General features: G+C 53.9%; 1 protein-coding gene across 2 annotated transcripts in view; it reads left to right on the top strand.

The window, feature by feature from the left end:
- Window positions 1-4,762: 4,762 nt before the first annotated feature.
- Unc5b (unc-5 netrin receptor B) overlaps window positions 4,763-25,826 on the top strand; it is a 75,246-nt gene continuing 54,182 nt past the window's right edge. Inside the window, exon 1 of one of the 2 annotated variants that reach the window (XM_004846221.4) lies at window positions 4,763-5,089. In XM_004846221.4, the coding sequence (XP_004846278.1) occupies window positions 5,011-5,089 (79 nt within the window). In that variant the 5' untranslated portion in view covers window positions 4,763-5,010. The remainder of the gene's footprint in view (window positions 5,090-25,826) is intronic. The other variant, XM_004846222.4, reaches the window with a different exon arrangement.

Genomic DNA, 25,826 nt, shown 5'->3' with positions numbered 1-25,826 from the left:
TATAGGGGCTGGGGATTTAGCTCAGTGGTTCTGCCACCTGCCTCACAAGCGCAACGTCCTGAGTTCGATCCCCAGTACCAAAAAAAAGAGTCTACATATAATGACTCAGGTCACATATTGTATGATTCTATTTAGAGGAAATGTCCAGAATTGGCAAATCCATAGAAACAGAAAGTAGATTAGTGGTTGCCAGGGGCTGGAGAAGAGAATGGGGAGTGACTGCCAATACAACGGGTTTCTTTAGGGAGTAATGAAAATCTTTTCAAATTAGATAGTGGTGATGATTGCACGACATCACGAATATACTAAAAGCCACAGAACTGTGCACTTTAAAGTGGTTAAAATGGAAAATTTATGCAACATTTACATAAAATATGTAAATTTCATCTCATTTTTTAAAAACACAAGTACCAGCTTGAGATGCACTCTGCCTGGCTGGGATTCCCTGCCGCCCCGAGCGCTAGCTGGGCGAGGTCCGTGGGCGAGTCACACGGTTCTGTGCCTCGTCCCTGCATCGGCGAGTGGGGAAATGACAGCACCTGTCACATAGGTTGTCGGCAAGGAAGGGATTTAGGACAGCGTCTGGCACGTGGAAGTGCTCAGCGTTGGCTGTAATAATGCCATTACCCAGAAATGGCAAAGCCGCTCAGGACTTCAACCGTAGGTGCCTCTCTTCTGCAGCATCCCCGCGTCCGGGTCCCTTCTGGCCTGGGTGGGCCAGGGGAGGGATGGTGCTGTCTTTCTCAAACATTCCCGCTCAAGAGCCTGCACACTGAGTCATCTGAAACTCCCTTTGCCTTGACTACCCAGGAAGAAACCCTCTCCCAGGCAACCCTGGGTGGGGTCGTGCAGGCACGGTTACCCCCAGCCCCGGCCTTAGCAGCTAGACTGCTGCGGCTCTAGGACAGGCTTTGGCTCCAGCGCGCCGCCTGGTGGCATCTGCGAGCACAGGGCCCGCCCGGAAGCGAGGGAGGGAACACCAAGCGCAGCCGCCCCCGCAGGGCGCCCCTACAACTGCTTTTAAAATCGTAATTGTTACAAAATAGGTACCTTTTATTCGGCTAGATTAAAGGATCTATGCATATTCCTTTTAGCTCCACAGGTAGTTATTATTTCCTCTTTACAATGGAGGAAAGTGATGCCTAGGAAAATTCTGTAAGTGGCCTGAGATCTCACAGCAGGGCAGCTACCAGCAGCCCTGGGGACGGGGGTCACATCATGGGCTGGACGCCAGCTCCCAGATTTCCGCTTCCTGCACACACTCTGGTTCCAGTGAGATGAGGGGCACCTCTGGAAACCTCTGCAGCCTCCACTGAGGGTCAGACCTGGCTCTAGGGCTGATCTCAAAGCAGCGCTAGGGCACAAAGCCTGCCAGGCCTCCAGCCTCAGGCCCCAAGGCCGGTAAGAAGTGGGAGGTCTTGACCAATAGCCCCTGTTCCCCTAGTCTCACTAATATATCCACTCAGCCAGTGTCACCTGTATCTCTGCCAGAAACTTAGTACTGATTATATCATGGTGAACAGGAAAGACAAGGCCTCTGTCTGGAAGAGGCTCAAGCAGGGCCCCCGGACGTGCGTCTGATGGCGCTGGGTGGGTTCCAGGGACACTACTCCAGAACTGTCCATTCTTCACTCGTGCTGGGGCAGGAATGGTTCAAGGTGTGGCCTTTTCCCTGGCCCCTGCTTAGGGCCAGCACTCAGGTGCCTGGGCTGGCAAGAAGCCACACCTGCAGTGGTTGGACAGCAGCAGGAGACTAGGGAAAAGCATCGACCCTGAGACTGGAGTGTGAGGGGTTATCAAGACATTTCCAAAGTGCCAGCCCCTCACTCACACTCATGCCCCCTGATGCTGGAATCTGGAGGGACAGCAGGGCCTTGGACCTCCCATGAGCATACAGGAAGGGTGTAGGAGGATTGGGGCCCAAGGGAAGAGGAAAGTAGGGTGGAATAGACCACCTTCCTTTTCCCCAGGCAGGAATTTAAACTAAGCCATGACACCTGATACATGGGCTAGCTTGGCCTGCCAGGTACATGTTCCTGCCTAAACAGCAAAGTTCTAAGGAGGAGAACATTTTAGAAAAGTCTCCAGTGCCTCACTGGCAGAGAGGGGGCAGGGAGAGAAAAGAATATGAGCCTGAGCCTGAAGTCCCCGTATGCCCTGACTTTGCCAAGGTCCTGGCTGAGCTCTCCAGCACTGCGCCCTTGACTCTGTGCCTCTGTCCAGGGGATGACAGTCAGGTGCAAGTCTTGGTACCTGTGTGCTTTGCTGTGGTTCCTGGCAGTACTTAGGAATCTAAATACCTATTGTCTTTAGAGCCATCTGCCTATTTGAGTTTGGACGTATGTGCCGGTGCATATGTTTGCTTTTTTAGTCATGTGCTTTCGGTCCGTGGGTGTCTCTGTGGTTGCCTATCTGTCCCTGTGACAAATCCCAGGAGGGAGGATCACTTTGCACCTGTGTATCCCTGTTGTGTGCTCATTGTGAGTACCTTTGCAGATACGAATGGGGCATGCCTGTGACTATGTCTAGGGATGTGGGTCTGCCATGGGCTTGCAGTTTGTGGATGGGTGGAGCTGGCTGGGTGTGATCAGCTATTGACTCTCTAATCTACTGCCCTGGCCTGGACTGTTCCAGGCCTGTTCCAGGCCAGGCTAAAAATAACCCAGTTACCTTTGCCTTTGGAGACCTTTCTAGGTTGGTCAAAGTCCCTCTCCAGGGAACTCCACTCCACCCATACCCACCCTCCTGATGCTGGGTGCCCAGTCTGAGAGGGCTGGGGAGGTGACTGACTACATGTACTACCTCCTCCAGATGCTCCAGGACCCAACCTGGGGGGCCCTAGCCCTGCTGCTTTTGTTGCTCCTCTGGGGACCCAGCTGGAACTCTGCAGAAGTAAGGCTCTCCTTGCTTCTCTGCCCTCACCCTAACAACCTGGTGCCTTTCTAGCCACAGGTCTGGCCCCCAAGGCCTTCTCCTCCAATCTGTGGGACACCTCTGGGGACAGCTGGCCCTACTGCAGCTCCCCTTCTCCCCTGGATCCTGAGCCTGAATGGAGCCCTCTCTGACTTCCGTCACCCCTTCCTAAAGCAGCTGGTGGCACCTGTATTTGCGGAGTGATTCAGATACCAGCTCTGAAAAGAAACAAGAGCCTAAGTAGTGGGCAGATCAGGGCCAGGGGAGCTTCCCTTGGGGGGCCAGTGCCTTTGCACAGCCAATTCAGCCCCAGGGAAGGTGTGCAGGAGGAGGCTCCCCAGTGCAGAGGGTTTCCTTTAATCCCATCTCCCTTGGTCCCTTCACTTAGCCACTCATTCACTCAAAGCTGGGTGATTTGGGCTAATGGCTTTACATCTCTGTGTCTCAGTTCCTTCAGCTGTAAAATGGAGACATAAATGGTACCTACTTTAGAGAGTTGTGAAAATTAACTAGATGATGCATATTAAGTGCTTAGCCCTGTGATTGGCTCATGGGACATCTCAAGGGAGATCCACTCCTTGTGTTCTCTCTGGGTTTTAGTCCTTAGGCACCACCACCCTAGAAGCCTCACCTGGCTACCTCAGACTCCTTGGGCCACTCATGGATGGTCAGGACTTTCACCCAGGAATCACACTGGCTGGGAGAGGACAGAGATTGCTGACTTGAGTGCTACAGTCTGTCTGTCTGTCTGTCTCTCTCTATCTATATATTTCCTTTCAATTCCACATTCCCTTTGGAACAGTAAATATCATTATTCCCCATTTTGCGGATGATAATTAGGAGGCCAGTATTAGCTTAAGTAATGCTGAGGGCAGTGATTCATGCCTGCAAATCCCAGTACTTGGAGGCTGCAGCAGGAGGATTATAAGTTTGGGCCCAGTCTGGGCTACTTAGTGAGACCTTGACTCAAAATAAAATATAAAAACCCCTAGGGATGTAGCTTCCGGATTTATTCCATCCCCAGCACATTAAAAAAAAACAAGTTAGTAACTTGTTCAAGGTCACACAGGTAAGGGGCAGAGCTTAAGTTTGCACTGAGTGGAAAACAGTCCTTCCTTCCCCCGCTGTCACTTTCGGGGCTGTTTTATAAGTCCTGGCTTCAGACGTCAGGAGGGCTCCCAGGAGTCTGGTAGACAGCTCTGCCCAGGTCACACAGACCCGTAGAGCCAACCAGGATGATTCTCATCCACGCCCAAGTCCATCCAACTGTGAACCCTGCAATCAGCGCTTGGGTGTCTGAGTGTATCTCACTTAGGAAGCCTTTCCGGGAAAGACCCCCACACTTGGAAAGCACAGATCACGCCACAAATAAGTCCTGCATTTAATCAGAGGCGAAGGCTAACACAGCCAAGCCGAAGGAGAGCTCAAAGTACAGTATATCGGCTTCATTTTTGGAAACTAAAATTGACTGGAGTCCGCTTCCAGCCAGTTTCCAGCGGCCGAGTTTTCCAATCTGCTGGGCCCGGCGTTCTTCGAGGTCCTCCCGTGAAGGACCCCAGCTCAGCCCTGGCTGCGCGCAGACGGCTGTCGGGTTCCCCCTCGAAGAGCCCCGCCGGCCCCGCCCTCGCCCACCGGTCCCCGCCCCGTGCTCCCGTGGTCCCGCCCAACCCGGGCCGGAGGACTCCGTTGGGTGAGCGCGCAGCGGCGCTGGCATTGTGGCAGGCGGCGGGGGCCGGCAAGGGCCCTGGGGCCGCTGGGAGCGGCTGGGCGCGGAGAGCGCCGCTGAGCGCACTCTCCTTCGGTCGCGCAACTTCGGAGCCAGGGCGCAGAGCACGGTGAGCGCTCGGAGCCCCGCAGCCGGAGGAGCGCAGAGTGGGGCGCGCCGGAGCCTGGCTCCAGAGCGGGCACCGGGCATCCACCGCGTTCCGAGCTCCGCTCAGCCTGGCTGCCGCTGCCCCCACGGAAGGCACGGGCTGGCGCGGCCGGGCGCCGGGGAGGACGGCGAGGAGGAGGCGGCGGCGGCGGAGACGGCGGCGGCGAGGCTGGGGCCAGGGAGAGAGCCCCGGGGGAGAGGCGCCCGAGCCGGGCCGCGGGAGCATGTGGGCCCGGAGCGGAGCGCGGGGCGCGCTGCTGCTGGCGTTGCTACTCTGCTGGGACCCGAGCCTGAGCCAAGCAGGTAAGGAGCTCTCGGGCCCGGGGCGGGGGGACGGGGGACGCGAGGACCCTGCGCCTCGCTGCTGCGCTCAGCCCCGAAGTTGAGGCGGAGTCGGTGCGCGCTGGGAAAGCGGCAGGACGCCCAAGTTAGAAGGCAGATTTCTCTGCCCCTCCAAAGTGGGCGACGGCGGCGCCGCCGGGCTGGGACCCTGGCAGGGAGAGGGGGCGCGGTTGGAGTAAGCCGGAAGCTTTCTGCTCCCGTTAGCGCCGGATCGCTTCTTCTCTCCACTGCGGGAGGCTGAGTTCAGGGCTGAGCCTCCGCGAGGAGCCACCACCTCCAGCCGACCCGTGGCTCCCGGAGTGCCTGGCCACTACCGCGCCTAAAAGAACTGTCGCTCTCCGAGCCAGGTGTGCGCTCGCTCCTGTTCGCTTGCAACTTCCTAGTTCGGGTCCTGGCCCAGCCCAGGCTCCTGCGCGCCGCCCCGACTGTACTCTGCAGACCAGAGGGAGGGAGCGAGTGACCTGCGGAGCCCGGGAGGCGCCGGTGCCGCGCCCGCAGCCACAGGCCGGGTTGCAGTGCTTTGGCTATCGATGGGGGAGGGGCCGAATCCCGCGCGCACAGCTTTTCAGAGATCTCGGTCCCCGCCGGTTGCAGGGTGTTTTTTTTCTAGGGGTTGGTGTGTATGTTGCGAGAGGGCCCGGGATACGTAGTGCTCCTACCTGTTTCCTTTTAAACGGGTCGCTGACACTCTCTTTGTCCGGAGATAGACCCAGGTGCGCTGGCTTCCGTACATCACCTTCTGTGGGCCCAGGAAGAGGCGTTGAGGGGGTTGGTGGGCCCCTAATATAAAGTACCTAACCCACCTTTCGCTCCATCCCGATAGTGGATGTGTCTCCCTCGCCCTGTAGCTGGACTGGGCGTCGCTAAGTGAGCTGTGCCTCCCTGGGAAGGTGGTGGACACGAACTGGAGCCAACCTTGCTGGTACCCGAACCCAAGCAGGTGGCTTGGCTGCTGCCGTGAGGCTGCCTTGTGGGGTAGGAGCAGAAGGGGACATCCTGCTCGAAAACCTCTCTCAGAATCCGGCAGGAAAAACTAGAGCAGAAAGTGGACCCGAGATGACGCAGTCGCCCCCCTCCCACCTTCTGTAGCGATGTTGACATCCCCTCTTCTCCCCACAATAACCAAAGATCCCTCGCTCCAAAATTAATGATTCCCACGGCCAGGAGCAAGGGCTTGGTTTTAGCACATCCCCCACTTTTTATTTTTCCAAGTCCTGTGCTGTAAAGTTACGACACGCAATCATTTGATCCAAGTTAATTATGATTTGGGCAGACTGGTATTTAAAGCAGTGTTTTGAAGTTAGAAGGTAATGAGGGGAAAGGGGGAAGGTAGGCTGCTGAATGACCAGCCTTGTTTTAAAGGGTGCAGTTAGATGTGGGAGGTGCTGGACTGGGGTGTTGGTTTCTGCTTTGAGGGTGTTGGGGAAGGTGATTGAAGGGTATGGTGAAGTCTCTGTAAACGGCACATGGGCAGGGTTGTGTCTTGGGAAGCTTTTGTACCAGCAGGGGACTGGGATCAGGAATAAATACCAAGGTTAGTGAGGGTAGGGGACTCAGCTAGGAGAAAGAAAGGATCAGTGGGCCTGCAGTTCTCTGGGTGGGTGGGCTGGGGCAGGAAGGCTGGGGGTGGCCTGCTTTTGCTGCTTAACAAAGCATCCAACCCCCACCTTCCCCAGAAGAAACCCCAGGCCCAGGGCTTTGATGGATTTGGGCACGAACAGTGCCCAGCCAGAAATGGCCTCTAATACTGGGCTTTGATTTCTCACTAGCGAGCAGAAGCAGTGTTGGAATTGTGCTCATTACTTAGCACGGCAGGGGCTGCCTGCCCACCAGCCTGGAGAGGGGCCAACTGGCGGGTCGGCCTGAGCCTTCCCTTTGCCCAAATGTTCGGCCCTTAGAAATTTGCCTTGGGGAGGAGAACGTGCCCCTTCCTCCCACACAACCTTTCCTCTCCAATGCCATGAGCACAGAGCATCTTTCTTTCAGAATGTTTTTTGAGATTTTCCAGTGAATCTATCATGAGTCCCATTTCACTGACGGGGAAAACCAAGACCAAAGTATTGGCTTTGCCCAAGTTTGCCTTCACTTGACATCAATCCAGACTCATGTGGAGGGCTCCTGTCCAGTAGCCAGGTGTTTCAAGCCACCCTGGACCCTTCCTTCAATCCCTGCCTGAGTCTCCTGTCAAGCTGAGGTGGGAAGGTTGTCCCTACAGAAAGCATTCCTGGGGCGTCCAGACTCCTGTGAAGTGAAGACACCTCTCTCCTCTTCCCCCTACCCCATCCCCAGAATATGGCGTTGAGCTTCCTTTTCAGCACTGAGAATTTTTTTAAGCCACAAAGTTTGATGGTGGAGAAATCAAAACCAGAACCATAAAACTCTAGACCCTTAAGAAGATGTCAGCAAGTGACTGGCCAGGGGAGGCCACTTCAAAGGCCCTGGCTGGCCCTGGGAATCCCTCCCCTTCCCCACTCAGCCCTTCCTGGAGCTTTTAATGAGCCCTTCCTTGGTCTCTGGCTGGGATGGTGGAGAAAGAACTGAGGTGTCATGATAATATTTCTTTTTCTTTTTAAGGTGCAAGTAAAATCAGCATTTTTGGCTGGTGTGTGTATGCCTGTGTGGTGTGGTGACTTGTCCTCTTCTCCCTCTACACTATAGCAAGCACCCATCTTACTTAAACAAATGGAAAATCAAGTATCTTAATGGGTTTTCTCATTAGCATGAAAGTACCACTGCAGGGGAGGAATTTCTCTGTAATCTCTCTCCTCCAGGTCTGTGCCCTCCCCGCTCCCCAACAGGGAATTCTGTGGGACAGAACAATTCCCCCGTTTCCAATGCGCTTATCTAACTGCTGAAACTTTGGGATAGGCTTTCCTGCTTTCCCAAGGTCACTGGGACTCTGGTAAGAGTCCCTCAGTCTGGTGCTTTTCTGGGATAGGATGGGGCGTGTTCAAACTGAAGCACCATCTAAGGCAGGCAGATAAAGATTGGTTAATGACTGCTTTGGTAGCCAGGTTAGACTGGGACTTGTAGCAGGATGGGGAAAGTGGGTCAATTTGCAAATCAGGAGAGATGGAGCCAGAAACCCGGCTCCTGCCCAAAGGTGGTTCCAACCTGACCCCTGAACTCCAGATGTGATCTTAGCAACTTCTCTGACCTGGAGAAGGGAAGACAGGTTGCAAACCCAGCTCCCTTGGACTGCAAGGGCTAAATGTCAGCATCTTAGAGCTATGCACCTGTTTGCATGGCTGGGGATAGAATATGTTTTTGCTGTTTGGAATCCCATGCCTTCTGCAGCCCTCGTGGTTGTGGAGTTTCCCCTGGACTGAAGGTGCTGTGATCCCATTCCTGGCTGTTGCTTGAGGTAAGCTTGGCCTCCCACCTCCCCTTCCCTGAGCCAGAGATTGCTTCTGGGGGTTGTAGGCTGCCCAGGCCTTTGGAGATGGGCATGAGGCAAACTGGATCTCTTCTATCCCAAGTTCTTGGAGAACAAACTTAGTGATTCTGGAAGAACAGTAGTGGAGGGTTTCTGGGCCTGCTGGCTACAATATAGTCTTTTGAACCTCAGAGCTGGGTTGGGTGGAAAAATGTCTTGTAGCCCAGAGACCTGCAGGAATGGACGAAGGGTCTGGGTCCTAGGCTGGATTGGTGGCCCTGGCAGATGCCCCCCAGGTGGGGCGGGGGGGGGGGGTTCCCACTCAGGCCAGAGCTGGCACTGTTGCTGGCCTCCCTCTCTTCCTCCTCCTCACCAGTTTCCTAAACAGCTTCCACAAATGGAGTCATTAAAGCTGTGAAGGCAAAATGAAACCAAACATGTGCGTTCTGTGCTTTTCTTTCTTTTTAAAAAAGTAAATTAAAAATACCGTAATTCAGGGAGAGGGCCGTCTGTAGTGGGTTGGGAAGGAATGGTACTTTCCACCCCCAGGCCCGAGGTATTTCGGCGAGCCCAACCTCTCTGGGGCTTTTTGGGAAAACAGTGGTATCCTGAATTGACTGTGGCCCTTCACTGAGTTGGTGACACCCTAGATCAGAACTCTGGCCCAGAGCAGGCCCAGCCACCTCTCCTCAGCACCGGCAGACAAGCCCAGGCAGCTCGCAAAGCCACAGGTCCCCATGGTGCCCCTTTCCGCTCCAGCTCCGGCTCCTGGTGTTTGGCGATGCTAATGGCAGCAAAAAACGTTTGCTAAAGTGCAGGCATAAATCAGCGCCCCCCCCCACTGCCCCCCTTTTTTCCCTCTTCCTTCCCTCCAAAAGCGCTGGGTTGCTAGAAGCTGGATGTACCCTTCCCGGCAAAGCTGCCTGACAAGCATCTCCGCAGCTTGGGGGCTGGATTTCGCACTGCCTCACCCTTGCGGTGCGTGCATCACCTGGAGTCTGCGTGCAAGGTAGCCCGGCTCCCCGCCCTCCCTCTCGGCTCCCTCGTGCCCCTCTTCCCTCTCTTCTTCCTCGACACCTCCCTCCCCAGACGAGCTAAATCGGTCTGCAGGAGCGCCGGAACTCTAACGCTGAGCCTCTCGCCTTGTTCGTGAGTGCTCAGCGCAGCCCGCCGAGCCCCCAGCTTGTCACCTCGTGGAACAGGCTGCCCCCGGCAGGCGACTCGCAACTTTCACTTCCCCAGCGCTGAGCAAGCGCTCACTACTAGGGAAAGCAGTCTTGTGAATGTGAGCGTGAGTACTAAGGAGTGTGTATGGGGGGATGTGTATTAGAAAGTGAGAGAGAAAGGGTGGGTACCGCAATGCGTGGAGGTATTTTAAGTGTGCAGGGTGGTCGCAGAAGGATGGGTTGTGTTGAGGTTTGTGGCTGTTGTACGAGGATGAGTGTGTGTTTGGGTATGTGTGGGTGTGTGCAGGGTCATGTGGTCCAGGTGGTGGTGTTTGTGTATAAATAGATGTGTGTAATGGGGGACAGTGCATCACCCCCAGGCCTGGGAAGTGCCTGCCTTTGTACTAAGGAGACCTGGGTTTGACCTGCATGCACCTGCCTGGACTGTCTGTAAGCCATGTGTGGCCAGAAACCAGGCCTGCTGTTGGGAGGACAGAAGCACCTTCCCCTGCTGAGGGGCTTGGGACAGGTCAGCCTGAAGTGGGTCCCAGGACAAGGCCTGAAGCCAACTCAGCAGCTTGTGCTGCTGCTGCTTCCAGGTCAGGGGTCCCATCCTGGGCCCCTACAGTCTGCTCTCATCTCACCCAAAGCCATGGAGGGGCTGCAGTTTGTAGGTCTGCTCTGTGACCTTGGTCCTCATGGTCCTGCTCATCTCCCTCAGGAAGGAAGCCAGCGTAGGTGAGGTGTCCTCTGGAATTTGCTGCAGAGCCCAAGTGAGGGGCTGTCTGATGAAGGGCAGCATCCCAGGCAGGGCAGGAGCCTGGGGCTCTGGGTGGAACCAGTTGAAAGAAAGGAGATGAGCATACACACAAACATATGCTCACATGCTGGACTGTGCTTCTGGGTTCACAGATGTGTTTCCCAGCCTTCCTAGCTCTGCCCACGCTGAGGACTAGTTCCAAGGTAAGATGTGTCGGCAAAGAAACCTACAAGAAAGTCACAGCCCCGCCGATGCTTGTGCTGCTGTACAGCCTATAGGTCCTTTTATGTGGGGGCCTCACTTTGTCCCTGCAAGGGCCCCTTGGTGAAGTGGATACCTACTTGGGAAGCTAGAGAGGCAGAGCAGAGTTGAGAGGGAAGCTCCTGAGCCCCAGGCGTGGGGCCCCTCCTTTCTGTATTTCCCAGAACGTTTCCTGTAGAGGATAGGGTGGGGCTGGCTCACTACCTGGAACCTGTAGGTCCCAACTCTCACTCTTGGGGAGCGTGCCAGCGTTCCAGCTGACTGTCAGCTCAGGGTGGGCACCATCCTTAGGGAACTCCCCCAGCCCCATTTCTGTCCCCAGCATCCCAGTTCTACTGAATGGGTGGCCTTAGGGCCCTGCCCCCCAGCTCCCCTGGACTGCAGGGCTAGGACCTCTGCAGGGGCTGGGGATGGAAAGCAGCTAGCAATAGAAGGAGCCCAGCAAACACCTGTGAAGCACCCAGAGGGGTCCACATGGGGAGGTATTTCTCACCTCTGCCTTGCTCCCCAAGAACTCAGAGGGGAAGAAGGCAGGGAGGGACTCCCTGCCCAGTCATGCTAGGAGCCAGCCAGAGGGCAGAGTGGCCGTCACCCTTGGGCCCCAGGCCCTGGGACACACTTCACAGAGCCTCCCAGAAGGAGGCATGGCCAGGCCAGCTGGAATTGTGAGGGGGTTAACATAGGCGCTCAATGTTGCCACTTACTAACTTGGCCCCTCGGGTGACTCATCTAACTGTGCTATGCCTCAGTTTACTCATCTGCAAAATGAGAATAATCACGATGTCCTCATGGGACCCTTTGAGGCTCAGATGAGCTGGTGTACAATAAAGCCCTTAGCTCAGCACACAGTGGCAGCTGGGACTGTTGGTGTACAGTTGGCTCAGGAGAGCCTTGCTAGGCAGAGTCAGAGTTACCTTCTTCCATGGGGACTGAAGAGGAAGGAGGAACAAGCGGCGAGGCTCAGGTCCTGGAGACTGGCAGCTCCTGGCCTAAGAGTTAGGACCGGTCCTTACCCTTCCTCTGCTGTGTGACCTTAGACCAGTACCTTTCCCTCTCTGAGGCAGGGTTGGTTGGACTCTCTCCCTATCTGTAGGTCTGGAGTCCAGGAGAGGTGGAAGGCGGATCCTTAATGGCTATGGGGTTTTCTGTCTTCTATCCAAAGAGGCCCCAGCAACTATCAAGAGATAGAGGTAGCCGAGGCCCAGAACCGCTTGTGTTTACAGAGGCCCCTCCGGAAAGTCAATATATTGACTGGAATGCCCTTGTGTGCATTATGCAGCCCTGAGTGTGTGTGTGTGTGTGTGTGTGTGTGTGTGTGTGTTTCCCTCTCTCTCTCTCAAGCCATAAATCACCCTTCAGGACCTCAGTTCCCTTTTCCTGTTCCATAAGCACCTCTTGCCTCAAAGACTGAGCCCCAGGAGGCAGAGAGGACCCCACCCCCGGCAAGGCAGCCTGGGCGCTCAGCCCCCACCTCTGCACCCCACCAGGGCTTAGGGGCCCTGGGAAGGGGATGGCGGGGACAGACTGCCCAGATCACTCTTCACTTCTTGGGGTGGGAGCCCAGGAACGCTGGTCATCCTGAAAGTCAGAATACCAGCCCAGCCCTGCAACTCATTCACTGAGCATGTGCCGGCTCGGGGGTCAGAGACAGGCAGAGCTTTGGTCTGACCCTTGAGGAATTGATAGGGTTTGTGTCACTTTTTAAAGTATGAGCCACATGCCAGTGCTGTGATGCTGGGATACGGGGGGGCGGGGCATGGTGGTGCAACAGAGAGGAACCCGTTCAAAAACAACCTGAGATGTATGTCCTGGGAGGGATCCATAGAGGACACACTGTGTAGTCAGACTATTCAGGTTCAAATCCAAGTACCTGCCATCTGGCTTTGTGTCCTAGAGCAAACTGCTTGCCCTCTCTCAGCCTTCCTTTCTTCATGTGTGGAATTTTGAAGTAGTTAATGACACCAATCTCATCGGATTGTTGTAGGGATAAATACAGGGATAACGCATAAAAGTGCTTTGCACATTCTGCAGTGCTCGATAACATTCACTCTTGTCATCGGTGCCTAGTATCGGGTGGTACAATAGGAAATGCCTATGTTGTTGCTCTTTCAGGCCTGAGTAATCATGGAAGAATTTCTGGAGGAGGGAAGGATGAAGCTTGAGTGGCCCTTGAAAGATAAGTGGGGTTTGGGCAGGAGAGGACAGTAACTCCTTGGAAACAAAGACTTCTGGGGCCAGGGGTCTCTTCTCAGAACCCAGAAGAGCCCAAAGCTTTAGAATGAATAGGACTTGAATCTTCCCATGCCTGAGTCAGGCGGCCCCACTTCTCTGCATCCCTGGAGAAGGGGTGATGTGACCTGGGCCAACACAGGTGTGAGGGTTCCACCAATTTCCATTGCCTTCATCCTCTTCCTGCCCATCTGGATGACCCCTGGCAGGGGCTGGGCCTTCAGTCTCTGAGCAGGAAAACAAGGGGACAGAGAGTTCCTGGTGGCAGTGTCCAGGTCGATCAGAGAGCCAGGGAAAGAGCCAGGAAGGGAAAGAAGCTGCTCTCCTCTTGGTGCCCACCCTGCCAGCCTGGGCCCCCAGTGGGTGGAGCTTCTGCTGCCTTCCCCCGGAGCCTGGAGCCCCTAGAGGCCCCAAGTGGTGTCTGGAGGCATTACTGGCGTCAGGAGACATAGCTGAAGGAAGGCGGCCCTGTAATGCGATCAGAGGCGCCCAGCCAGCCAGCCTGGGGCCTGGGCACCCATGGAGATGCAGAGCTTACAAGAAGTGGAGTCAGAAATTCCAGGAAAGTTGTTTCCGCCCTGCCCAGACCCTGCCTTTGGTCATTCTGGGTCACAGTAGGGCTGATGAGGTTGGAGACCAAGGGAGAAGAGCCCTCATAGGGAGCACCCTAGCATCCCTCCCCTTGTCCTTGTCACATTCCAGAGTCCCCCCCCACCCCGCCCGGAGGCAGGGTCAGTGGTGGGAAGAGATGGAGAGGAGCAGGGATACTAAGTAACTAGGGAGGCTGAGTCTGATGTACTCACTTGTGTGTCCCTGCCACCAACAAAGTGCTCAGCACATGTAGGATGTGTGAATGGAGAACCCAGGCTCAGGCCTTGCTTACCCAGGAGCGAGGTGTGATTTGTCCCTATTGTGTGTTGACTTGCCGCTGGGGACGAGTAACCAAACAATTAAGAGACTCCTGTTCCTTTGCTGTGCCCCCTCCTGCTTTCCTGTACCTCTTACTGACTGCTTGTTCCTGCTGCCTTTCTCTCAGCACTTATTACTGCCAAGCACAGCGGAAGTCAGTCAAGTCTTCAGTGGTCAGAGCCCTTTCCCTAAGTCAGTGGAGCCACAAGGAATTAATTCCGTTTTGCACTCCACTGCCTGGTGTGAGGATAGCAGAGCATGACATGTGCTGGTGTGCTTTGCACTTACCTGCATGGTGGCACGCACAAGGCACATGGTACAGGCCCCTTTAAATCTTTGTTTCCTGCTTACATGCCTAAGCCCACTGATCACTCCTAGTGGCCCCAGAGAATGCCCCTTACACGGACATAGGTCCACCTGCAAGCAGGTGTGGGCCAAGAGGGTACATCTGCAGGCCCGTGACCAGGGGCTGACTCCAGGCCCCTACCCTCCATAGCAACTGCCACCAGCTTGTTGGCAGGAGCCGCGCTTGGTGCAGGAGAGTGGATCTGGCCTTGGGGCCTGGCTGCACAAGTGCTTGCTGGCACCACATCCAGCACTAACATCCATGGAGCATCCCTGGGAGGTTAAACACCCCCAGGCCCTTGGCCGAGGCAGTGCTAAGCCTGGCCCAGCTTCTGCCTTTCACAGCTGGGTGCCCGTTGGGCCCTGCCAGGAGTCCCTGCCACAGGCTGATCTGGAATTCCTGCCTGGCAGCCCAGGACAGCCAGAGCTGGGTACAGTGACCCCTACTGCAAATATGATCTGGTCCCACATTTTCCAGCTGGTCCATCCCTCTTCTAGATGGACAGACACACAGGTGTGCACATGTGTGTACATGCACGTGTGAGCACACACACACACACACAAAGGGAAGGAGAGAGGGGAAAAGGCCAGAAAAAGCCCTGAACTAAGAATTAGAAAGCCTGAACTCTAATCTCAGCTATATAACTCATCTGCTGGATGGTATTGGGCCAGTCCTTTACCCTCTCTTGTGCTTTTGTCCAAATAAACAGAGTCCACCCTGGAATCAGAAAGCCTGGGTTCAAACTCTGGCTCCACTACTAACTGCAAATCCCTGAGTCTGTATCTTACTTCAGGGAGGTCCCTGAGTCTCCTACCCTGGAAGGGAATCTGCCCACAAATTGTGGGTCACCTTCCTCCTCTTTCCCCTCTTTTTCCTTGCTTCCTTCCACTTGTCATGGGGAGTACTGGACATAAGACAGGACAGGGCATCCCAGGGGTTCCTGCGATGCCTCCCAGATGCCCAAATCCAGATGAGACCTGGGTGTGGCTTAGGACGGCCCATGAGGTGACTTGGTGATTATCTGGAGGTTTTCAGCGAGCACTCAGAGGCTGGAAGCTTCAGCTCTAAGGCCAAGCCTGCCCCTCTGTGATGGGCAAATCACTCACTTGCTTTGAGCCTTAGTTTACAGAAAAGGAACAAACAAAGGAGAATGCACCAAAGAGCTGCTTCAGCACCTGTCCCCCACTCCCAAAAGGCTGCGATCTGTGACCCCAGGCGGGCAGGGGCTGTGACCTCGGGGACTGTGGTGCCTCCTAAACATGATGGCTGGGCAACAGCGAGGAAGGACCCATGTTCCCTTTCCAGGCTGGAACCTGCCCACTGCCCACTGGTGGCTGAGCCCTGGCCTCTCCCTGTGCCTGGTCAGCCATGGCTATAGAGCCAAATGACAAAAAGTTTGGGTCACTTCCCATCCCTCTCTGTGCCCCGCCACATGTCCAGCACTCTAGAGCAGAGACACCCGGGTGCCACATCAGAGACAGTTAGTGTCAGTGCCCGCTCCAATGCCGGCTGGGCCAGCACACCATCTGCCACTCCCGCTGGAGATTCTGTAGGACATGGCCGGTAGAGTATTCTTAGAAATTGGGGCAGGCAGGATAGGTGAGCTCAGAGTTCTCTCCTCTGTTCCCATCTCCGCCCAGCCCACCTCACCCTGGGACAGACTTCCTTCTCCACGTTGCATGCAATGTCCAGAGCCTGAGAAGGAAAGGCTGAGGTGGGGAAGAGACAGGGTGGCCTCAATGACTGCTCACTTCCCTGCCACCAGACTCCAAGATGTCCCACCAACGCTGACTGCTGATGGCCCCTTGCAGCCTCACACCATTTCTCTGCTGAGCCTGGGCTGGGTCAAGGAGGACCATGATCCCCCCTGGGAAGTAGGGGCAGGGTCCCTTTCCTACCCCTCTACTTCCCACCTGTCTTCCCCTTCCCACTTCTGAGCAGCACTGCCCACTTATCATTAGTCTTTGGAATCCTTGACATCCAAGATCTAATCCTGTCTCCTTCGTTTGCCAGCAGTCTGCTAGTGACCAGATGATGTCACCATTGTGGTCTCAGTTTCTTTATCTGAGAAATGGGAATAATGAAGCCTGTTCACATAGCCATCTAAGGACTGAATCATATCATTCATGTGGAAAAAGAAAAGGTTCCATCCTTAATGGTGGCTGTGCTCATTGCTATCCAATTGTATTCTCTTTCATTTTATAATAATGCATCCTCATTAAATCTGATTTATTCCAGGCATGCAAGTTTGGTTCAAAATTAACCCATTAAGGATCTAGGCCAGGTGGTGCAGGCCTGGAATTCTAGCACTCTGGGAGGGAGGCAAAAGGATTGCAGGTTCAAGCCCAGGATGAGCAATTTAGTGAGTCCTTGTCTCAAAAGAAAGCAGGGAAGGCTGGGCGTGCAAAGGCCCTGGGTTCAGTCCCAAGTACCCCACCATGATTAACCCATTAACATTGATAGCATAGTCTAAATTAATGTCAAACATCATTACTAATGAACTTAAGGAAACAAAATCGTATGATTGTTTCTATAGAGGCTGAAAACACTTTGGACAAAATCCTTCACCTATTCATGGGATAAGCACTCAAGAAAATAGGAATTAAGGGATACATCTTAGCGTGATGAGATAGATAGATCAATCCTAGTCCTCGACTTAGAGACGTGTTTATGGAGAAGACACGAGTCATTTCCATTGAGATTGGTAATAGGCCCCACCATCTCTGCTAGAGGCATTAACCAATGCAGTTAAGCAGGAGAAATCAATTAGAAGCATAAGAAGAGGTTAAAGAATGAGTAAAACTATCTCTACCAAAGAGTAAAATATACGATAATACCTCTAATTTAAACTGTGTGGCATAGCACATGAGTTGGCAAATAGATAACAGAAAGTCCAGAATTAGACCCACATCTGTATGAAAACGTAGTACATGACAAAGGCAGTTTCTCAGATCATTGGGGTGGGTAAAGGCAGACTTTTTAATAAATGGTGCTGGGACAACTGCATGGCCATTCAGAAAAAGGTAAACTTTGATGCATGTCTCACATTGTACAGAGAAATAAACTGCATGCGGATTAAGATCAAACTGCAAATGGGGATCCAACTACTGAAAGAAAACACAGGTGATTTCTTCCTTAACCTCGGGGTCAGGAAAGGCTTTTTAACAGTAACTCAGGGTCCAAAGTCAATAAAATAAAAGATTTATCATTTTTAGTACATAAAATTTTTTGAAAAAAGAATCACAAAATACCTTATAGACAGTAGTCTGGGCGGGGTATATACAATCTCCAGCACCCAAAACAGTCAATAGACTATGTATTTGGCAAACTGAGAGAAAATATCTTGTGACATATACAAACAATACACAAAGGACCAAAAGGTATATAAAGTCCTGATGTAGAAAGGACTCTCAAATATCAAGGGATCAAAACCAGATAGAAAGATAGGAATAAGGACACAAACAGCTCACAAAATAAGATACAAGAGTGACTCTCAAACTCATTCATAGTAAAGTATTTAAAACAAAACTGTGAGCCAGGCATGGTGGTACACACCTGTAATCCTTGTAACTCAGGAGGCTGAGGCAGAAGGATTGCAAGTTCAAGCATAGTTTGGGCTATGTAGCGAGATTCTGTCTCAAAATTTAAAAAAAAAAAAAATTAAAAAGAGCTGGGGATATAGCTCAATGCAAAAGCCCTGGGTTCAATCCCCAATACCACAAATAAATAATTCAAATATGTGATACTATTTCTCACTTGCCAGACTGGAAGACATTAAACACCAGGACCATGTGGAGGAGGACGGAACATTCAGACATCTCTGGTGGGAAGGCGAATTGGTCCAGCCTTTTGGACTGGAAATTTGTGATACCTAGCAAAACTACATATAGTGGTGCCTTGGTTCACTTTGTTCCATGATTCTGGAAAAGATGGCCACTTGTATGTTTGATTGAGAAAGATGATCACAGTTGTGTTTGTCACCTGCTGTCGAGTTTGCAAACCGAAACAAATGTTCACAAACCAAATTGTTCACAAACGAAAGCATTCATGAACTGAGGTTCTCCTGTGCACACTTACCTTCCAACTCCGCCACCCCACTTGTCTTCCCTGAAGGTATACTTTATTCAATACAGAAATATAAAGTACACAGGGTTACTCATTGCAGCCTTGAAAATAACCTGAATGACTTAAGGAAGTAGGTGAATAAATGATGGTAACATCCTCCAATAGGAGTACTGCATAGCTGTGAAAAGGAATGCTAAAGCTCTCAGTGGACTGATAAGAGACTTCTAGGACTGAGAGATGAGAGAAACAAGGCACACATGCTGCCTTTTGTAAGAAAGACATGAAAGACACCCCTTTCTTGTTATCTATTGTGTGTGCGTGCACGTGCACCAGAGATGGAACCCAGGGCCTTGCACTTGCTAGGCAAGTGCTCTAGCACTGAGCTCCATCCCCAGCCTTTGTCCTGGCCTCTTGAATACGCCCTGCGTCCTCTCAGAGGCTCCTCTCCATTCTGCTCGTGTATCCAAGTAGCAAGCCTGGTTCTGGGCCAGGTTCCCGGTGCTGCCCCAGTATGGATAGTGGCTTTTGCTGCTGTTGGTCCTGAGCTCATTCCTTCAGTCTTCTGGACTTGACTTCCTCTTCTGTGAGACCGGGATTATGAATCTCACATGACTTGCTTCACAGATGGGAGGCAGGAAGGACGTGTGATAATTAGTTCATGTGTGCGTAAAGGGCTTTGCTTGCTGTGTGATATAATTTTATTTGCCATTTACATATAAGATCTGCAAGTTCCTCAAGTTCCTCTTTGGGTCTTCATTGAGTCCTGCTTTTCTAGTCCCTGTCTCTCTCTCTCTCTCTCTCTCACACACACACACACACACACACACACACCTCCATTCATTACAGAGCTGCAGAAGATGCTGAGGGTTACTGTCACCTTGGCAATAAGAGTCCAGCCACATGGCTTCCACCCGTGTGCCAGGGGTACCGCAGGCCCTCTGAGACCTTGGCCTGCCTCCCACTGAGTGCACAAGGAACACCGCCAGGCTTGCTTTGCACCCGTGTTGGTCATCTTGCACGTGCTGTCTGGTTTGGTCCTTGTGATGACCCTGGGAAGAAGGAAGATCTTGGCAGAAGAACACAAGGTGTGGGGCTTGGGCAAGTGAAGTGATCTGTCCAGATCTCCCAACCTTTAGTACCAGAGCCCAGTCTGGTTTAACTGTGGTCAGTGCTCCTTCCATGAGCCCACCACATACCCGCTCCCCAAGGCAGGGGCCAGTCTTCTCCCCTGTGTGCCTCCCTCACGTTCCAGGAAGTGCTGGATGCTTAGTGATTATATGTGGGGTGATTGGATGCTGAGTTGAAAATTTTGGACCTGCGTGGTAAAGTACAGACTCTTCCAGTGTGACTGTGATCTCATAGAGAGCTGCCGGCTAAGCGACAGACCGTGCTTTCCCACTGACCTGTCTCAGCTAGGTCACATAGCCCCTTTACCCAAAAAGGGTGGCTGGAGTGTGTTCAGTGCAGCCTCAGGGGCAGTCAGTGAGGCTGGGAGGGAAGGGGCTGAGCCAGACCTCATGGCCTGCACAGAGCAGGAGGACCTTGGCAGGCTTGCAGAAGGGCGTGCTCCCAGCCTGAGAACTCTGCCTGCCAGTCAATAAGGCGTTTATTACACCCTTGACGGTGCCCTCCACCCACCCCAATCCTGTGGGGTTGCAGAAGAGGAGGCAGGGCCAGCTGAGTGTCTGGGTGTCCTGGGTGGGGGCACTGGGAGCCTGAAGCAAACCGTCCTTCTCCTGTCCACCCTGGCCCACTGGACCAGAGCACTTGCCCATTCCCCGGAGGCCCTGGTCTCTGCAGGAAAGAGCAGCGGAACAGAAGTTCCCGCTAGGGGTATCTTCTTCTCACTTTTCTGGACTTCTTTTCCAAGGCTTCTCCTAGGGAATTCTAGTGCTCCTGGGACAGGAGGTGCCATCCTCAGTGCTTTTCAGGCACTGCAGCCTGGTAGACTTTGGGTGATGGCCAATCTTGATCATTTACTGGGTTAAACTATGGAGTGGGTGGGTCCTGGGGGCCTGAACTTGGGGCCTGTGTCTGGCCCCTGCCCCCTTCCTCTTGGGCTCTTCTGCTGCTCTCTGCTTCCTGGACACCGTGAGTTGGGCAGCTTTGCTCTGCCACACCCTTCCGCCATGCTATTTCTGTCCTGTAGCAACCAATCACAAACTAAAACTGTAAACCAAAGTAACACTCTCCTCCTTTAAGCCCCAGGTGTCAGGGTTTTTGTCCCAGCAACAACAGAAAGGTGACTGGTAAATCCTTTAATGTGGCAAGTGAGGGCACAGTGTCCCCTTGGCTTGGGTGATGGCTGGCATGAGAATCAGCCTTGTGGCGTCTCTGGCTTTCCTGCCATCTCCTCATGTCAGGGTGGTACCTATGCTCATGGCCTCATGGTGTCTCCATGGTGTTTCTGCTCCCCTTTTACAGCTGGAGGAGCTGAGGCAGATGTAGGGAGAGAGTGACCAGCCTGACTTACCTCCTGGAAGTGGTGGCATTACTCTGATTTTTCACCCACACCAGCACTTTTCCACTCTTGCTGGAGTTGATGATTGAGAAAGATTAAGAAGAAAAGCATTCTGGACTATTCTGGATCATCCTGAGAGGGTACCCTGTTTCCTCTCAGCAGGGGACTAGGAGCAGTGACTGTAGCTCTGAGAGTACAGAGAGAGTAGGGAGGTGTACCTGTTCCTCAGGCAAGAGCTCACCTCCATTCTGTGGCTCAGAGAGGGAAGCTGCTGATCCCAAACATTCAGCAAAGCTGAAACCAAGTGAGCTGGACTGCACCACAAAGGTGGAAATCAGGGCTGAGCCAGGGCAGGCCAGTGGCCAAGTTAGAAATCAATTTCAGTAATCACTCTGCCTAGTGACCTGGTGACCCAGCTTGCCTCTCCAGGGCAGGGACATTCTAAAGACACCAGGCAGCCTTCTCCCTGCCCAGTCTGCCTTCTGTGCCCATCAGGTCTCTGGCCCTGGCTACCTGGGTCACCCCTCCATTCCCAGAGTGTCATACTCCTGCTCTGGATGCTCCCAGTGGGGGACAGCTGGGGCCAGCCTTCCCAGGAGGGAAATTCCAGATCCCACCAAATTCCAAATTCCATGGCTTTATCTGGCACCATTCTGTCTGGCCTTTGATGGGCTCCCCAGTGAGAGGAAAGTCTTTCCCCCAGCCCTGCTCCCTGGGTGTGTCCCAGGCTTGAACCCTGGCTGGAATACACAGGTTATTTACAGGGAGAGCAACAGGCAACTGGCATTTGGAGGTGGAAGGACAGTGGGCTTCACAGCAGCCAGTAAGCTCCGTGGGGGAGTCCTTGTCCTGTTTAACCCTTTCAGAGCTGACATGCCACATCAAAGCAGATTGCTTCCCCTCTCCGAGCCTCAGTTTCCCCATCTGTTTAATGGGGTGAGTGGACTAGTGAGCTCACATTCCTTACAGCCTTCAGCGCTATGTTGTCTAAAGTCCCCTGACCAACAGACACTGAGTACTCTATGTTGTCTAAAGTCCCCTTCACTCCAACAGCCTGTGGAATTTCCTGAGGGACCAAGGGGGCAGCCCTGATAACCACTGGCCTGTCCCAAGCATTTCCGGTCCAGCCAGGTGCCCTGAAACATGGTGGGGTGGCAGGTCGGCAAGAGTGTGTCTTCTGGGGTCTCGGGGAAGAGCTGTGCTTGCCATGTCAGTGAATGTGCCCCTTCATGGGGAGAACTTGGTGAACTTGGCATGGCTGGCTCCTTACCCTCCAGGTCTCGGCTCAGAGTCCCCTCCTTGGACAGCAGCACCTCCCTGACCCTGTGCCTCTTTTGCTTCTCTACTACTGTCAGGATTGTTGTGTGTACCAAACATAGGTGTTTGGTGGCTTAGCGGCTGCCCCCCCACGAGACCTTGCCACATGCTCCATGATGTGCCCCTGCTGCCCAGAACCGTGTCCTGTGCAGAGTGCGCCCTTGGTGAATAGCCAACATTGATTGTACTTAAGAGTCAGGTTTCGGAGATCTGGGCCAGGCTTGGACACACGAGCTTTGACAAACCACCCTGGGCAATTCTAGGTTTCCATGTTCCTTAGCCTTAACCTAGGTCCACCTGGGGATTCTGACTCACTGGGTTGTAAGGCCAGCGGTGGGCATTGGGATCTTTCAGTTTTCTATTGCACGGGTAAGGTACAAGACCTCGGAATCAGGTGATGTCCAAGGCCTCTCTGATTCCAGTTTCTGCCATTCTTGGAGAGCCCGACAGAGTTAAGCCACTATGTGTTCCACATGGCAAACTGGATTCCATTGGGCTGTTCATCTCACCAAAGCCTCCTGGGAAAGTGATACCCTTGTAGATGAGTGGGGAGTCTGTGGCTCCTCTCTGATGACTTCCTGGGCTGGCCACACTGGGCACCAATAACCCCAGCACCTCCTTTTCCTGGTAAGACAGCTGAGCTGTGTTGGAACCGGTCTCCTCTTCCCCTGATAGCACACAGTTTTAAATAAGATCTTCATTTACCAGAAGTTCACACCACAGCTTATGTGTTATATGAGAAGCAGCAATCTTGTGCTCATGAGGGAATGCTGTTCTGAGATGCAGTGGGGAGGGGGTGCTGGAGGAGAAGCAGGTCGGGTGCATGAGGGAGGAGGAACTCGAAGGATCATAGCTGGTGGCCCAGCCCCAGCCCTGGCAGTGCCAGGCTCCTCTTGGCTCGGCATGTGGCTGGTGGGGGAGGAACCACTGCTCTGCAAGCTGACCTCAGGCCACGGGAAGGCTTGGAGCCCGATGGCTTATGACGTCACCACCAGTTCCGCCAGTTGGCACCCCCAGCGTTATGCTAGGTCATTTACATGTCGTCAGCCAGTTAACAGGGGGCTCTTGCTGCTGATTTATTAGTTGCCTCCTGGCTTCCTTGGAAACTGTGACAAGAAAGGGATTTGGTGATCATGGGCAGACATCAGTCCCCAGCCTGCCTCTGTTCTTCCCAGCCCAGCCCATGTGGCACATAAATGAATAAATAAATTCCAGTTGTGCAAGACTTCACAGTTACCCTGGTGTTTCCTGCAGTCCTCCCAGCCAGGCTGTGAGGTGGGTCTAATAACTTTGCTTGTGCAGAGTATCGGGAAGCTGAGGCATGGGGAGTTTGGGTACCTTGCACACAAAGCTGTGACCTTACACCCAACTCTGCCTGCACCTGGTTGGGACCGGCAGGCAGGTCAGTGTCACGTCTCTAAATGTGGTCTAGGGTATTTTTGCTCCCATGTGTCTCTTCGGATGGCCTGAAAGCTGACAAGTTAAGGATCAAGGACCGTTTGTCCTGTGACCTTGAGCTAGGCTGCTTCTGCCTTGAGCCTGTGTTTCCCTGAAGATAAACCAAGAGTTGGCTTGGGCTTCTTTCAGGAAGGTGGGGCCTCCAGCTTTCCCTTGCAGGTTTTCTAGTGTGCCCTGGCTATAAGGAGGTGGGGGAGGGGGTCCTGCGCCAGCCCTATCACAGGGTCTTCGGAACAAGGCTGATGTGCTTGTAATAAATACTGAGCTGACAGATGCTAAGCCACATCCCCAACCTATGAATAAATAAAAAGTTGCCCAGAATAACAGCCCGGAAAAGCTGGAGGCTCCAGCCAGCTCTCACCTTTGCCCCTCCCTCTGGCCCGGCCTGTTCACCTACTGCATCTCTCCTCCCGTCCCTCTCCCCAGACCCTGGTCTATCTCTCCAGGCCCAAAGGTGGCTGTTGTCCCTGCCCGGCTTTAGTTTATGGCTCCGCAGCCTACAGAATTCCTCCTACCCACCCACCCTCCAGCTGCCACAGCAGCTAATAAGGACCAGCCCCTGCAGATGACAGCTGGGGGACAGGCCAGCCAGGCCCTCCTGGGGCTGGGGCTGGGACACTGGGGAGCATGCTTTTAAAGCCCAGCCCAGCCAGCCAGAAGTCTGCTCTTCTCTATCAGGACCCTTGCTGGCATTTCCTCCTCTGTCGCTCCTGCCTAAGAGATGAATTGGCCACTTCTCTTGGCTGAGGCCATCAGAAAATTAGGATCAGCATCCACACAGCTGGCCCATGGATGCCCCGTAACACATGGACCCACTTTTGAGTTTCTTTGACTGATATTGTGTGACTGTATGTGTTTCCTGGCTCTCTTCTTATTATAGTTCTACTTTCTCAGGGGCAAAGCACCAGCTGTTAGGTCAAGTGTAAGTCACAGAATGTTAGAGCTGGAGACATCACCCCTGTTTTATAGGCGAGGAGGCTAAGACCAGGGGCGGTGGGGAATTGAGCACACTTGCCCAAGGTCACATAGCCAGAAAGTGACAGAGGCTGGATTTGAACCCAGATCTAGGGCCTGTGTCCTTGATCTCCACTTGACGCTGCCCACTTTGGGGCTTTTGCTAGGTCCCACGCAGACAAGGCTTTATCCTCGGATTCAGCCTAGACCCACAGTCCAGGCCAGGGAATCCATACTGTGAGATCCTGTGATTTATGGACCACCCTGGGGACACAGGCCCCCATCAGAAAACCTGCTTTCCACTCTGAAAAGGGCCCCTGCCATGCCGCAGGCAGAACATCCCCTTCCCTCATGGTATTTTCTAGATGGTATCTGTCCGAGGATCCCAGCAGCTGATGCCTGCTGTTCCCTGCAGGTGAGGGCTCTAGCTGGAGCTGGTCAGGAAACCTGGCCAGAGTCTCAGGGCTCTGATGGGGCATGGCCAGCTCCGGCCCACCCCCCCACCCCCCCACCCCCCGGGGAGGGGGACCTCAGCCCCCTCCCTTGTTCTGTTTAAGCATAGAGGCCCCAGCCCAGTCTGACCACATCGGGGAGATCTGCTCTGAGAGCAGGCTGGAGGGGCACCCAGGCCTCCTCCTGGCAGGCCAGAGTCCTTCCTGTCTGTCTGGTCCATAACCAGCCACCCCTCCCCCATCTCCCCAGGGTCCAGGGGGTCCCCTCCACCCTCCCAGGCTGCAGATGCTGGGCCTCTAGCAGGACTCCCTGCCCCGCTGCTGCTGCTGCCTCTGACATTCCGCCCTAGAAGATAAGGATCCTGTCTGGCGCCTGAGTGCTTTTTTTCCTCCTTCTTTCCGAATCTGTTCTCTGATTATCTGCAGACAGCCCCTCACCAGGGGGCCACCAGGGAGGGGACCCAGACCTCAGAGAAAGACAGGAGGGGTGTGACCAAGAGAGGCCCAGCAGCCAACCACTGCCCCACGGGGCAGGCCTCCACCCCGCACCATTTGCTAAGCCTGAGCCAAGCCCCCAGCTCAGTGAGAGCTGAGGACTGTTTTCCCTGGGTCAGACTGATCCGCTTCAAGTGGATATGTGGCCTGGGGGCCGTGCCAGAGTGGGCTGGGATGGGGACAGAGGGTGGGGTCACTTCCGTGGTCAGCGTTCCTCAGCCCTGGGCCTGGACTGTGCCCAGAGGGGATGTGTTGGAGGCTGAGCCAGCCAGACAGGGCCACATCCTGTGGGAGACACTGGCCCTTCCCAGGCCAGACGGGGATGGAGGACAATTAGGGACGGGAATGGGGTTCTGGGGGGGGCTCTCAGCCCAGCCTGCAGCTCTGGGGACTGATCTTGAGGATGGCCAGAGCTGCTATAGCCCCTGACCTCCACCTGAAAAGGAGAA

Source organism: Heterocephalus glaber, unplaced genomic scaffold (genome assembly GCF_053883595.1).
Source record: "Heterocephalus glaber isolate CG9 unplaced genomic scaffold, H.glaber_assembly_v1.0 deba00001497, whole genome shotgun sequence".
Lineage (NCBI taxonomy): Eukaryota > Metazoa > Chordata > Mammalia > Rodentia > Bathyergidae > Heterocephalus > Heterocephalus glaber.
Note: the sequence above shows the minus strand (reverse complement) of the source record. Positions and strands in the feature narration are given on the sequence as shown.